Source organism: Rhodamnia argentea, chromosome 2, assembly GCF_020921035.1.
Source record: "Rhodamnia argentea isolate NSW1041297 chromosome 2, ASM2092103v1, whole genome shotgun sequence".
NCBI classification, from domain to species: Eukaryota; Viridiplantae; Streptophyta; class Magnoliopsida; order Myrtales; family Myrtaceae; genus Rhodamnia; species Rhodamnia argentea.
In genome coordinates this window covers 23,882,142-23,896,548 of record NC_063151.1, presented here as the reverse complement: position 1 = coordinate 23,896,548, position 14,407 = coordinate 23,882,142, and the positions used below count along the sequence as shown (strand labels likewise).

General features: G+C 43.4%; 2 protein-coding genes across 21 annotated transcripts in view; one reads left to right on the top strand and one right to left on the bottom strand.

Annotated features, from left to right (window-relative positions):
- Positions 1-14,407, bottom strand: part of LOC115732417 — a 134,969-nt gene that overhangs the window by 15,997 nt on the left and 104,565 nt on the right. For 7 of the 17 annotated variants that reach the window (XM_048274198.1, XM_048274196.1, XM_048274192.1 and 4 more), the window contains exon 2: positions 14,316-14,370. The exons of 2 other annotated variants lie outside the window; for them this stretch is intronic. In XM_048274198.1, the coding sequence (XP_048130155.1) occupies positions 14,316-14,370 (55 nt within the window). Of the gene's footprint in view, positions 1-8,598; positions 8,776-12,323; positions 12,372-12,860; positions 13,044-13,695; positions 14,371-14,407 lie in introns of those variants that run through there. 8 more of the 17 variants (XR_007197419.1, XR_007197421.1, XR_007197424.1 and 5 more) reach the window with 3 other exon arrangements.
- Positions 4,589-8,939, top strand: LOC115731507 (probable LRR receptor-like serine/threonine-protein kinase At3g47570). Of its 4 annotated transcripts, none has more exons than XM_048274181.1 (3): positions 4,589-5,401; positions 5,582-7,381; positions 7,605-8,117. In XM_048274181.1, the coding sequence occupies exons 1-3, from the start codon at positions 4,693-4,695 to the stop codon at positions 7,991-7,993; spliced, it is 2,898 nt and encodes a 965-aa protein (XP_048130138.1). In that variant the 5' UTR covers positions 4,589-4,692; the 3' UTR covers positions 7,994-8,117. The 4 variants fall into 4 exon arrangements, with proteins under 4 accessions (XP_048130138.1, XP_048130137.1, XP_048130136.1 ...); XM_048274180.1 differs by having other exon boundaries at positions 4,589-5,455; XM_048274179.1 differs by adding an exon at positions 8,750-8,939 and having other exon boundaries at positions 4,590-7,381; positions 7,605-8,016.

Genomic DNA, 14,407 nt, shown 5'->3' with positions numbered 1-14,407 from the left:
GAGTCCGGTGGTCGAGGCTGCAAGACGACGAGCTCCGGCTAGGTGAGGTGGAGGAGTAGACGGGGCTGAGTTGGAGGTCGCGGATCCATCGAGGCTCGGGTGAGGTGGGGGGTCGAGCGGCGGCTCGAGTGGTGGCTAGGGCGAGGTGGAGCTGCGGTGGAGGCTGGTGACTGGTGGGCGAAGACGGAGCGGCGGTGGCAGTGGGTCCGCAAAGCAACAGCAGCAGAAGGCGTCGGGTGGGGGCGTCGCAAACAGAAGACCAGAAGGAGAAGAAGAAAGAAGAAGAAGAGGAAGAAGAAGAAGAAGTCACGTTTGGAGGGGGGGGGTTCTGACATGGCAGAAGGATGAAGGGGAGAGAGAGAGATAGAGAAAAGGAAAGAGAGAGAGAGAGAGAGAGCACGTGGGTTTTAGGGGGAAAAAGAGAGAAGAGAGTGAGAGGGATAAGACTTTGACTTGACTGGTTGTTGAGAGAATTTATGGCAAATGGGGTCTACCAGGTATTTTAAATATCTTGTCATCTAGTGCATTATTGAAGGACAATTTGGTAAATCAATGATTCGAGACGGAACGAATTTTTGGCTCAACTGACTGGGAATAAAATTTGGGTTTTCATGGATTAGGCTCGATTCGGAAAAAGGCTTAGGCGCAAGAATTAAAAATACTAAATCACGACGACTAAGATTTCGAGAACTAATCGAAATCGAACGATAAATCGGGATTCGTCCAAAATTCGTCACTTACGTCCTTACGATCCAAATTTTGCACCGATTAAAATCCAATAATAATCTTTTTTATTGAACTCGATCTCTTAATAGAGGACCTAATTTCCAGGGTGTGACAGCACCCAAATCCAGCTCCAAACGAAGTTGATGGGCACTCGAAGAAATTAAGTCTCGTCCGGAGGGTAGACATTTCCATTGATGTTGCTTCCGCATTAGATTATCTCCATAACCATTGCAAAAGCCCAATAATTCATTGTGATCTAAAGCCAAGCAATGTCCTTTTAGATGCTGACATGGTTGGACATGTTGGTGACTTTGGGTTGGCGAAGATTGTCCTCGAGTCCACGTTTGACAATAGAGCAAACATGAGTTCTGCTGGTTTAAGAGGAACAATTGGTTATGCGGCTCCCGGTAAACTTTCCCTCCTAAGAAAGCTTATCCCCTGTCATTATTAATTTGTCCGTATAGAGACTAGTGTTTTTTGTTTTATCATTTCTCAAGAAACTGCTTTGTGAATTGAAATTCTTATTTTTTGACATTTCTTACACCACGACATGTGTAAATTGCACAATATGCTAGCGGATGTCAGGTCTCAAAAGAAAGTGATGTCTATAGTTATGGTATCCTTCTATTGGAGATGTTCACGGGATTACGTCCCACCAACGACATTTTCAGAGATAATTTGAATCTTCATAACCATGTCGATGAGGCTCTGCACCAACGAGCTATGGAGATTACTGATCCCGTGCTTCTTCACGAACGAGAGAGCCACAACAGTTTCCGAGCTTCGCTTCACGTAAGAAACCACATACTTAAGGAATGTTTGAAAGCAATATTTCGTATTGGACTCGCTTGCTCAGTCGAGGAGCCTAGAAGACGCATGAGCATCGACGAAGTTGCAACCTAGCAGCACTTGATCAGGAAGAAAATTTTTGCAGCTCCTTTACTTGGAAGGACGAGACACGGATAGACGACATCGAAGTAGAAAGTTCATACAATGACTCTCTCTACTACCATTAGAGCATGAAAAGGGAAACGATGAATGTCTGACTTTCCTAACTTCCTTGTGTATGTAAGAAAGGATCGTCCCCTCCCGGAACTCATTTGACTGGCTTTTCATTTGCTCAATTTGGTGCTTCATCTGCAATAACAGGAGTCGCACTAGCACCTTTTTGTGTTCATGGAGGAATGACGATGAGCTGCAAATCGAGGATATTAACTCCTAGTGTTTAGTTTCCTATGAACCACTTTGCAGAACTTTGCACAATGTGGAATTTAGATATTATAGACTACCTAACTGCAGAACTTTCTGCAGCTAGCGTAGCTTTTGTCCTTCTAATCTCATCAAGTTTTGCTGTCGCAGAATCCACACTGAAGATCAGTTCCTTGCTTGCTTCATTGTTCTGTAAATCTAAGCATTAAATTTAAGTGACTACTCTGTTCGATGAACATAAGATTTTGTTCATTTGCGTATAGTTCAAACTTGGAAAGGCCAAATACCCACACCTCCAGCTGCACAGCTTCTAGAAAGTAGGGATGACTTGCTGGGAAAAGAGGTGTGAATGCATACCAGAATGAAGTCTTCAGGGCCTACACAGGTTCTAGAAAGTGGAGAAGGGATTTTGGGGTAGGTTCAAGGTATACCGAAAGTGTCAGTTGATTGATTCAATATCACAAAAAGGAAATAAGATTTATAATTAGAATTGCAATTAAAGGAAAGGAACGAATGGAACGAAAAAAAAGAAAAAGAAAAACAATAGATGTATGTGCTATTAATTATAAAATAAGAAGAGCTAAGCTGATGAGAATGTGATTATTCTATTATTATGAAATATGGTTAAGTTTAAAGTGTCATTAAAATTCAAAGAATTCTACATTACTTTTTTCATAAAAAAAAGTTAAATAAGGTTTTTGTTTTTTTCCCCCTCCGGCGGGGATAGGATTCCGTCCCAAGCCGCCACCGGCAACAAATTCAAATTTGGCAGGCGATGGGTCACCCATCATGGATAAAATAATGAAAGACGATCATGTACCAATCTTTGACAATGGAAAATGATGTGTATGGAGTGTCCAATGGCTAGTGGCACCGACGTGTTATCCATAGTCCTCTTGTCGTGAGAGAACTGGATTCACTCGTTTGTCATCGCCAACGGGTGGCCAAGCATGTCTTTTGGGCTGTCAAATTGGACAAAACAAGGTTGGAAATACTGCTCCATGAATAAAATTTTGTGGGTCTACACTACACAGCTTCTGTAAAAGCTCTTCTCTCTGTTCTCTGTGAGGCTGCTCAACATGTAGCTCGAGCTGCTCAACCAATGCATGTCACTTCACTCGTTCCTTCTTGCCCCTCCCTTTGCGACTTATTGCCCAATTCATGCTCATAAAAATGGCACCTTTGCGTCTCATTAGCGCAATACTCCTTTGTTCTTGTCTTCTTTTGGCTGCCCTCCTTGCGTCGTGCTTCATTGTCACCATTTCTGCTACTAACGATACGGACAGGCTTCCATTGCTTGCATTCAAGGATGGAATTTCACTGTATAAACAAGCGATAAAACGGAGATTATAATCACTCGAGCACTCAAACACTCCCTCGGTATTTTTCAGCTACTAATTACATCCGGTAACTCACTTAGTGTCTCATTCGAAGGACTATATAGATTCTACTCACAAGAATTTAACTAACTAAATTACCCGAGCATAATTGCAACAAGTAAACCCTCATGAGAAGAACTCTCTCTTTTTTCTCGGCCACCGAATGGAACTCGGCGCACTCTCTATCGAACGTCTCTTTCTTTTATAATGGACACATCTCTATTCCACATTTAGTGGCGTGGGCTCCGCGCAGCTCCTTTTATTTGACTTGTATGCAAGTGTAATGTCATTTAATACAAAAGACAAAACAAGCCTACGCTATTTTACTATGCCAATTCCACGTTCAACTAAGGGTGTAGAACTTCCACGTATGGCCAAAAGAGGGATCAGCTTGTGTGTCCTCTATAATGCATGGAGGGCCCTCTTCGTTAAATGGCTGCCCGTGAGTTCGTTGCTTTCTTTCTTTCCTTCTTCTGTTCACGTGCAGAGCATTTAATGTAGAGGGTTCGGCCAGCTACAAAGCCTCATGCGATCACCAAAGTCCGAAATGGACTTTTTTTTTTTTTATTGAGCAAACTCACATGCTTTAATCTCAACACTTATTTAACGAACTCAAATTCGCGACACATTTTAATAATCTCTCCCTTAACTTGATATTTGATTCAAGTTGCAAACGCTTTAGTGGAATTTAATTTTCGGTGTAACTCAACCGACACAGAGATCTTTCAAGTTCAAGCTGTACTTGAACTTTGCCATAACTGTGTGGACCTCATAAGGATACCAACTCCACCTCTATATTTAGCTACTCCACAAGGATTTTCTAACACAACCTGCTATATCATAAATAAAACAAAACCATTATTACATCCATATCTAACAGAAAGCGGAATATGCACCTCGCCAAATTTTGTAGCTATTGCTTGGCTTGCTATAATCATCATCTATATCAATTACCGCATAGGTACTCGCTATCTCATGAGTTTTTGGTTAGAACTTCACCTTGCACCGATCATCGTTCATATCCGTATTAACATTGCCACAACCACTCCTAATAAAAAAATTCGCCTTGGGATAAGGACGCAAAGATCCCTTTCCTAAAAAATGTGACTTGGTTAAAAATTCGCCGTCGGAACGTGGAAAAGAATGTGCGTGGAGTTTTTAATATCTTTTCCTCGAAAAGCAGTTCCCGTGGAAGGTCAAGCCGACTGCACAGGAGGGATGACTTGTTGGGAAAAGAGGGCAAAAATAACTCTTCAGTGTCTACCCAGCTTCTATTAAAGTTCTTGCAAGCTCAAGCTGCTTAATTCATACACATCACTCCACTCAATTCCTTCTTGTCCCTCCCATAGTGAGTTAGTACCCAATTTATGCTCGAGAAATGGGACGCTTGCGTCTCAGTTGCGCACAACTCCGTTATTCTGGTCTTCTTTTCGTTACCCTTCTCGTGTCGGGGGGCTTCAGTGTAGTTGTTTCGCCTGTCAACGACACAGACAGGCTTGCATTGCTTGCTTTCAAGGCTGAACTAACAGGTGACCCTTTCGGGTCGCTAAACCAGTGGAACGACACCACCGACTTCTGCCTATGGTATGGGGTTACATGCAGTCGCCGACACCACAGGGTCACGGTACTGGACCTTGCTTCCCGGGGACTCTCGGGACCCATCTCACCTCACATTAGCAACCTCAGCTTCTTGAGAGAGATGTGGCTCGAAAACAATAGCTTCAGCCTCGAAATCCCTCCTCAAATTGGCCGTCTACGTCGGCTTCTAGTCTTGGATTTATCGTATAATTCACTGACGGGTGAGATTCCCACGAATTTATCAGGTTGCTCGAAGCTTTTAGATCTCAACCTCGACAACAACCAGTTGACTGGCGGAATTCCAGTGGAGATGGGCACCTTGTCAAATCTTCAATCTTTCAGCTTTCTTACGAACCAATTAACTGGCATCATCCCTTCATCCATAGGCAACTTATCATCTCTAAAGGAGATTTACGGTACCCTAAACCGTTTGAGTGGGGTCATTCCCGAGTCTCTAGGTCGACTGGCCAAGCTAGAGAGGCTCGTCTTGGGAGGCAACAGGCTTTCAGGTACCATTCCGCCTTTGATCTTCAACATGTCCTCGCTGACTGCATTTGATGTAGGTAACAACCAGATCAGCGGCAATCTTCCTAAAGATATAGGATTCACTCTCCCGAACCTTCAATGGTTTAGCATTTGGACAAACCAGTTCGCCGGATCAATTCCTTTGTCCATATCCAATGCCACAGATCTAAGAATGCTCCAGCTTGCAGTCAATGAGCTCTCCGGGAAAGTCCCTTCGTTGGCGAATCTCCGGAACCTTCGGAATGTTACCTTATTTACTAATTATCTCGGGAGTGGAGGGTCCGTTGCAGGTGATCTGGACTTCCTTTGCTCACTAACGAATGCCACCAACTTGATGATATTGCAGATAAATGAAAACAGATTTGGGGGAACGCTTCCTGCATGCATCGGCAATCTCTCCGCAACTTTTGAGGCTCTAATAGTATCACAGAATCGCATATCGGGTGAGATCCCAGGAGAGATCGGTAATCTTGTGAACTTGCAGGTTTTACAAATGGATGACAACTTTCTCTCGGGTCCGATCCCGTCAGATTTAGGAAACCTTTCGAATCTTGGAGTATTGACCTTGTCAGGCAACAATCTGTCTGGCGTAATCCCTTCCTCTTTGCAAAATCTCCAGAGTTTGCTCTATTTATATCTTTACACAAATAACTTTGAAGGGCTGATTCCATCTTACCTAAATAAGTGTAGGAGTTTGACACACCTGGATCTTTCTAGTAATAATCTTAGCGGTTCAGTTGTATTCGCCGTGATTGGGAGCCTCCTCTATTTGAATTTGTCTCGAAACCGTCTGAGCGGGGCCCTTCCGATGGAAATCGGCAACTTGAAACATCTGGACCGATTGGATGTCTCGGGAAATATTCTGGAAGGTGAACTCCCGAGCAGTCTAGGCAACTGTGATGGATTGAGAATACTAAGAATGCAAGATAATCTCTTCCATGGGTCCATTCCTCAATCAATTAGCTCCTTAAGAAGCATTGAGGAATTGGATCTTTCCAACAATAGTTTCTATGGTGAAATTCCAAAGTTCTTAGAGGCATTTCAGTATTTGGAAAAGCTGAATTTATCTTACAATCGTTTGGAAGGCCCGCTACCAGGTGGTGGAGTTTTTAGGAATGTCGGTGCGACTTTTGTCTCCAGAAATGAAAAGCTACGTGGAGGAATGCCCGAATTTGGGCTCCCTAAGTGCGTCGTTCGAAACTCCAAAAGCAAAGGGCGAGTCCATAAGTTGAAACTTACCATTGCCCTTATTTTTGGTCTTATTGGAATAACTCTCATTGGCACTTTCTTATATCTATGTTGGTCGAAACAGAAAAGAAACGAGCCGAATTTGACCCCATCAGATGATTTATTATTGAATCTGTCTTATGGAACTCTCCTAAAAGCGACCGATGGCTTTTCTTCGGCCAATCCGATTGGGGCCGGAAGTTTTGGGTCTGTGTACAAGGGGCTGCTCCAGGAGAATGGAACCATCATTGCGGTGAAGGTGCTTAACTTAATGCGGCACGGCGCTCTCAAGAGCTTCAAAGCTGAGTGCGAGGCTTTAAAGCGTATAAAACACCGAAATCTTTTGAAAGTTTTGACGGCATGCTCGGGCATTGATTATAAGGGTGACGAGTTCAAGGCTTTAGTTTATGAGTTCATGGTCAATGGCAGCCTAGAAGAGTGGTTGCATCCTAACCCGACTTCAAATGATGCAGATGGGCACTCGAAGAAATTGAGTCTCATCCAAAGGATAAACATTTCCATTGATGTTGCTTCCGCATTAGATTATCTCCATAATCAATGTGAAAGCCCGATAATTCATTGTGATCTAAAGCCAAGCAATGTCCTTCTAGATGCCGACATGGTTGGACATGTTGGTGACTTTGGGTTGGCGAAGATTGTACTCGAATCCACGTTTGACACAAGAGCAAATATGAGTTCTGCTGGTTTAAGAGGAACAGGTTGGTTATGTCGCCCCGGTAAACATTCCCCTCCCCCTCCCCTCCCCCAACACCCACCCCCCCTCCCTTCCCCACCCCCCCGACAAAAAAAAAAAAAAAAAAAACAAGCTTAACCTATCATTATCAACTTGTCCTTGTAAAGACTAATGTTTTTCATTTTATCATTTCTTCAAGAAAATGTAGTGTGAATCAAACTTCTTGTTTTTGACATTTCTTACGCTATGGCATGTGTAAATTGCAGAATATGCCAACGGAAGCCAAGCCTCAAGAGAAGGTGATGTCTACAGTTACGGTATTCTCTTACTAGAGATGTTCACGGGATTATGTCCTACTAGCGACATGTTCGGAGATAATTTGAATCTTCATCATTATGTTGCTGAGGCTCTACCCCAACGAGCTATGGAGATTACCAATCCCGTGCTGCTTCACGAAGGAGGAGAGAGCCACAACAGTTCCCAAGATTCACTTCACGAAAGAAGCCAGTCATTTCAGGAATGTTTGGGAACAATATATCGAGTTGGACTAGCTTGCTCTATGGAGGAGCCTAGTAGGCGCATGAGCATTGACGAAGTTGCAACCCAGCTGCACTTGATCAAGAGGAAACTTTTTCCAGCTTCTTTACTTGGATAGATGAGACATGAATAGGTGACATCGTAAGTAGCAAGTTCCTCTTTCCTGTAATGAATCTCTCTAGTGCTCTTTGCGAATGAAAAAGGAAAGGACGAATGTCTGACTTTCCCAATTTTCTTGTGAATCTTAGAGAGCACGTCGTCCCGACATTCCTACTTAATGGATAAGCCATCAATTCACACCTTCTAACATTTTTTTTTTGGTCAGGATGACATTTCTTGACAAATTAATGGGATAAAAAGCCAAAATTATGAGCCAAATTGACCTGTAATTACGGATTCAATATACACGAAATGGGCCAATGGCCCCTTTGACTGAATCTGGTTTATATGGTCTGTCCGCTTAAAAACTAAGTTGCAAACTTGCTATGGGTTTTATACAAATGTGGCGTCTCTGTTAGTCCTCAATATTTGAGGGCAATCTTCAAACATCACATTTGAGCAAAAATCTTGTTTTAGTCGTGACCAGAAGCAACAGTTTGCATCAGAGGTTGGTTATTAAAGCTTGAAGTTTTGGGATTTGAGCGGTCTTGTTGCCAACTGCTTTTATATAATTGCTGTTCTGTCTTCGTTTCCATCTTTCGAAGTCCACGAGGTAGTCCATTGTCCAGACCGAGCATCACTTAATAACATCACAATTGAAAGAATTCAAATAAGTTCTTCTACTTGCGAGGTCAACTAGTATTCGATGTTCTGGTTGCTTTCTTTTCCTGTTCATACACAAGCATCTAACTTGATCTTGTACTCCTGTCCGCAGGCACACTTCACGACCTGTGATATTCCCTGTTAAAAGCAGAAAAACAAATGAATGATTCCGGCAATATATATGAATAAGGGCACTAAGAAAACTTCTAAACAGAAGGGTATGCCACATAATTATTGCTGAGTTGAGACAGCATATGTGGAAGAACAGTACAATCCATAGAAAAACCAAGACGCATTAGAAAAACAATCTCCTAGTTCTGGAAGATAACAGAGGTTGGAACCAGAGTGAAACCAATCCCATTTTATGGGTACGCTCCCCAGTTAACAGCACATTGTTCAGATACAATATTGTTAACACCCATTTCATGTGCTCTCTTTTTTGAAGTGAAAATCACAGTTTTGGAATAATTTTACCTTCAGTGAGATTTGATTATGCATAGACTGCTGGAACTCGGTTTCCCCAACGATATCTGCTAAAAGAGCTTTTTGTTCCTTTTCCAAGGTCTTTGTGACGCCTTGAAAACTAGACTCTATGTTCAGAGACCGAGTTCAATAAAAAGGATTATTATTGGATTTTAGTCGGTGCAAAATTTTCGATCACAAGGATATAAGTGACGAATTTTGGACGAGTCCCGATTTGTTGTTCGATTTCGATTAGGTCTCGAAAATCTTAAATGTCGCAATTTAGGATTTATTGCCTCGCGCCCGAGCCTTTTCTTGACCGAGCCTAAACAGTGAAAAGATCAAAATGACTTCAATTCAGCGCGCCAAAAATTTGCTCGGTCCCGATTTATTAAATTACCCTTTTGCCCCTCCTTTATTCACAAAATGCCAAAGCATTGAATTTGAGGGGGCCCCACCAGCCTTCACATCACCACCAACCACTCACATCACCCTTCTCTCTCTCCTCTCTTTCCCGCCGGTCCCCTCTCCCCCACCCCACGTGACACTCTCTTTTTCCCCCTCTCCCCTCTGTCAACTCATTCTCTCTCTTTCTCTTTCCTCTCTCTCTCTCACTCTCTTTTTCTCTTTCCCCCCTGCAGCAGACCCCCACGTGACTCCCTCTCTTTTCTTCTTCTTCTTCTTCTTCTTCCTCTTCCTCTGTTGCGCGACCCCCACCCCCGACGCCTTCTATTGTTGTTGCCACTCCACCGGCCAGCCTCCACCGCAGCTCCGCCTTGCGCCACCGCCGCTGCCAACTCACCGGACACCCCCCTCTGGTAGTCGTCGTCGCTGACCTCGCGGCTCACGGGCACCGCGACCCCTTCCTCGTCATCCTCTGCACAGCCGCGGCTCCACCACCTACGCCCGCCATCCACCAGCTTCGTTCAGCCCCACCGGTCGCGCCCTGCAACTAGCCGACCTCGCGACCCCACCCTCTACTCACCCGACGCCTCAGCCCGTCGCCGGTCGTCCGTCGCCGCGCCTCGCCACCGCCTGAAACCGACAGCCCGGGACCACCCCACACCCCCCTGACCCGACGCCATCCCGCCGGTCCCGCTCGCCCGGACTACCTTAAGCCTCCAGATCCGAGCCGCCGTACCGCCGCCGAGACTCCGTCGTCGACCAGAGCCGTTTCGCCGAAATTACTGTTCTGTGAACAGTACCAGTCGTGAACAGTGCAGTGAACAGTGCGGGATGAACAGTGTTCTGTGAATAGTGCCTCGCCGGCCGTGAACAGTAATTCCGACGGTGAACAGTATTTTTGGCCCCGCCTCGAAATTCGTGCCCGACCCGACATCAACCGCCGTTGTGGTGAGTCGACTTCTAAACCCCGATTAGGGCGCTAATTGCGCTCAGTTAGTGTAATTAGTGGTAATTAATTGTTGTAATTAGAGTAATTAGCCTAATTGGATGTTTAGGTAGCCTAATCGTGGTTGGTTAAATAGAGACTGAGTTTAAGTTAAATGACCACGATTAATTAAGTCGGTTTGCTAGTTAGGATATCTGTGGCTATTTGGTAGTAGATCGAACTGATTGTTTAGGCAATGATTGCCGGTGTGTGATTGCGAGCGAGCGATAGGACAAGGCCGAGTGGACTCTCAATTGGTGGTTGGCTTGAAATTTCGATAGTTGAATTATAAATTTTGATTGACTTTTATCGTCGGATTATTGAAAGATATTGGCTGATTGTCCCGATTGCGTGTCTGGATGCTTGATTTTGCGTGTTGGATGTTTTGAGCGAAAATTGTGGGTGTCGGTCCCATGTTGTCAGATGCAAAGTCCGGTGGACAATTTGTGCATCCATGCGAACCGAGTGAAAGCAAACCGCATATTTCTAGCATGAAAACGGCATGGTGCCGAGTCTTTGATCATGAATGCATGAGCATCCGACAAAGTCTAAAGATAAGAATTTAACCGATTGTTGTCGGATGCGATTGAATGGTCACTTAATGGTTGTTCCCGACATGATCGTGCCGTGTCGACCGGAATTACACGACTTGTTAGATGCACGCCTTTCCGTATCGTCGGATTGAGCGGATGCCGGTCGCAGCTTGTGACGGACCGACGCTCCTTTTGGAATGCCTGCTATGTCGTGCCGTGTCGATCGGAATTACAATGGCATAGCGATCGCCGTCGTCGAAGTAATGGGACGATGCCTGGTCTTGCTAGTAGAGCACCAACTGTCTAGTGTGCTAGGCACCAACTGTCTAGTGTGCCGGGCCATGTGGCCTCATCTGTTAATAATTGGACTTCGTGTGGTGTCCCATGTGTGCAAGTTGATGTGATGCATTGCCGGTTATCCGTTTGTCGTGATTGTTGATTGGAGTCAAGCATTGCATTATGCGTGGGTGAAGATCGGTAAGTTTGCATGTGGTTGGAAATATCTGCTCTTGGATGATACTACTGTTTGTTAGGAATTACGAGTGAATCAACGCCCTAGCCGGGCTTATGCGTTGACTTCGTTGAGATTTATTTCTCACCCCGTCGTGGGCTAACATTTTCGGGTCCCGAGTGATGGAACCCCGTGGATGCCAAGATTTGGCTGCTGGATTAGTCTTTTGAAGTAGATGAAGGTTTAACCTTAGTACTTTTGTTTTGAGATTCTCGAGAGCCGCCCTGAAGTGTGGGGTTGTATGTGACTACTGTAGCTCTGTAGGGTTAGAGTTCATCTACTTTTGGTTAATGAATGAAGAAGTCTTTTGAATGAACGACTGTTGAGCTATCCTAATATACTATCCCCGCTGTTTGTAATTATTTGGGAGTGTAGCACGTTCCGCATGCGTTTTAAGTACGTAGGTCGATAGCCCGCCCGGGACGCTATCATCTATGACCCGTGGCGAATTGGTAGGGATGTCGCGAACTCGAGAGTCGGGGCGTGACAGTCTTAAAATCCAGTGCCCTCGGCTCTTCCTGCATCGTACAGCAGCAAACAAAGATGCTGAGTCTACAACCAAGTACAATCAATACAAAGTCCTGGACCTGTACTTCAAGGATCCAGTTTAGATCCAAGTTCAGCAGACAAGCCGGACCACATTAATGGAACTTAAAGGTACCTATATCTGTAATGATTTGGTTAATTAAAACCAAATGCAGATATTCTACATAGGTATTGCATGAACAACAAGTATTACGGTGATTTGAGTATATACGTACTTGACAATACCTATTGCCATGATACTCACCTGGAACTCGTTTGACTGGCTTTTCATTTGCTCAATTCGCTTCTTCATCTGCAATAATTGGAGTTGCACTAGCACCATTAGTGCTCATGAAGAGATGACGATGAGCAGATCGAGGATATTAGCTCCTAGTGCTTAGTTGCCTCTTAACAAGTTTGCTTCTATATTTCATCATTACAATAATGGCTTCTATATTCAAAGTGATTAGAAATTAGACATCACCCGTGCCAAAAGGCGACATTAACAGATAAAGATGGAAGCATAAGTACCAAATCAAAAAGCTAAAACTTCCCTAGAGAAACAAGGGCAATTGGGCATGTCATTTGAATCGAGCTGCTCTATGGCTGTTTTCTGCTAGATTATAAAATTGAAATAGAAAATGCTTCATTCAGGACCATGAGTAGTTGGTATGCTCTATTTTCTGGTGCTTATCTCCCAAGGTGAGCATTGTAGTGCATAAGCTTTGACAATCAGTGAAAATCATTTTAACTAGAGAAGTGAAATCGACACAAGGTGAAATTTAGATATGGACTACTTAACTGCAGAATTTTCTGCAGCTAGCTTAGCTTTTGTTCTTTTCATCTCGACAAGTTTTGCTGTCGCAGAATCCACACTGAAGATCAGTTCCTTGCTTGCTTCATTGTTTTGTAAGTTCAAGCATTGAATTTAAATAACTATTCCATTCAATGAACATAATTCTTTTGTTTTTAGTTTTTCATCTGTAAGTACCACATTATCAGTAAGCAGGTGATTGGAAAGTTTGCGTCTTGCTGCAAAGGCATCAGCATTAGATATCAAAAGTAAAACGAAATGGAAGTTTTGCAAAACACAAAACCTCATGGTGCACAGTACAAGGAGCATGGCTCCTAATTGTATCTGCTTACTGGCACTTACATGTAGGTGACAAGTTTTCCTGTTGTAGATCCTGCCTTAAGTTGAAACATCAGATTACGATAACCAGATGAAGCAACAAATGGCCCAACAACACCAAGGACTAGACTAGTAATATGGCTTTCATGACAGACACGATTGAGTTACTGACGACCTCTGCTTTACTAGGTACACTGACAGTGCTCCAGCAAAAGTAAGGAAAGGTTGACAGAGACTCAACAGTTACTAAAGGGAATTGACAAACTTATCTGTATGATATATTTGTCAAACAAAACTCATATCAATGGAAAGGAAAAATGAACTGTTCTTGTTTGAAGTGTATGACCAAATGACGATCTATGCTAAAGAAATAGCTGTACATGCTGTTGAAAAGCACAATAGATCACAACCACATAAAAATAGAAACTCTAAAGAAGATCACATGCTAGCAACATATGCCTTCATTGGCCTTTAGTTCAAACTTGAAAAAGTTAAATACTCATACCTCCAGCTGCAACCTTTTCTTCATCCATTGTTTCCTAGACCTGCCAATATTCTCGTTAGCAAAGCACTGCTATGATCTTAGAAGCACATTACTAACCATTGGGTTTCTGACCCCACCCCAAAAAAAAAAAAAAAAAAACTGTAAGGTAATAGCCAAGACAGAAAGAAATGGGAGAATTCAAGCATGTTAACAAACTCTTTCCTACAAGGGGAACCATAATATAATTAGTACTAGAGTTCCCATCATTAAATTCAGCCTTCAGTTCACAAAATAAAAAAAGTTCAGCCCTTTGAAGACTAATGTTGAGGAACTACAAGAGGGAAAAAAGTGACCGAAGCAATGCAAACCAAGATGTTTGTATGTGTTTGTGAGCATGTGTATTTAAAAATTTCATATATGGTTGGAGGACAACAAAGGATGATCCTTTTCCATATGACAAATTTACAATCTAATGGTAACAGCAAGTCCAAAAGTAGAATAAACAAGGAGTACCAAGTCACGCATTTTTGTGTCTGAGCTTGACGTGCGACAGTTAACCCATCCCTAAAAGAACAGGATAAACAGACTGTCAGCTTGGTGGACATTCTGAAGTTGAGAGGTCAAATCTTGAGAAATATTATTTGTAGCTGCTGGAAATTGACATGGATATCCTCAGCAACCTTGGCATAATATGTGCTGAAAGTCCAAGAAATTCAGTGAAGAGTTGAAGAAC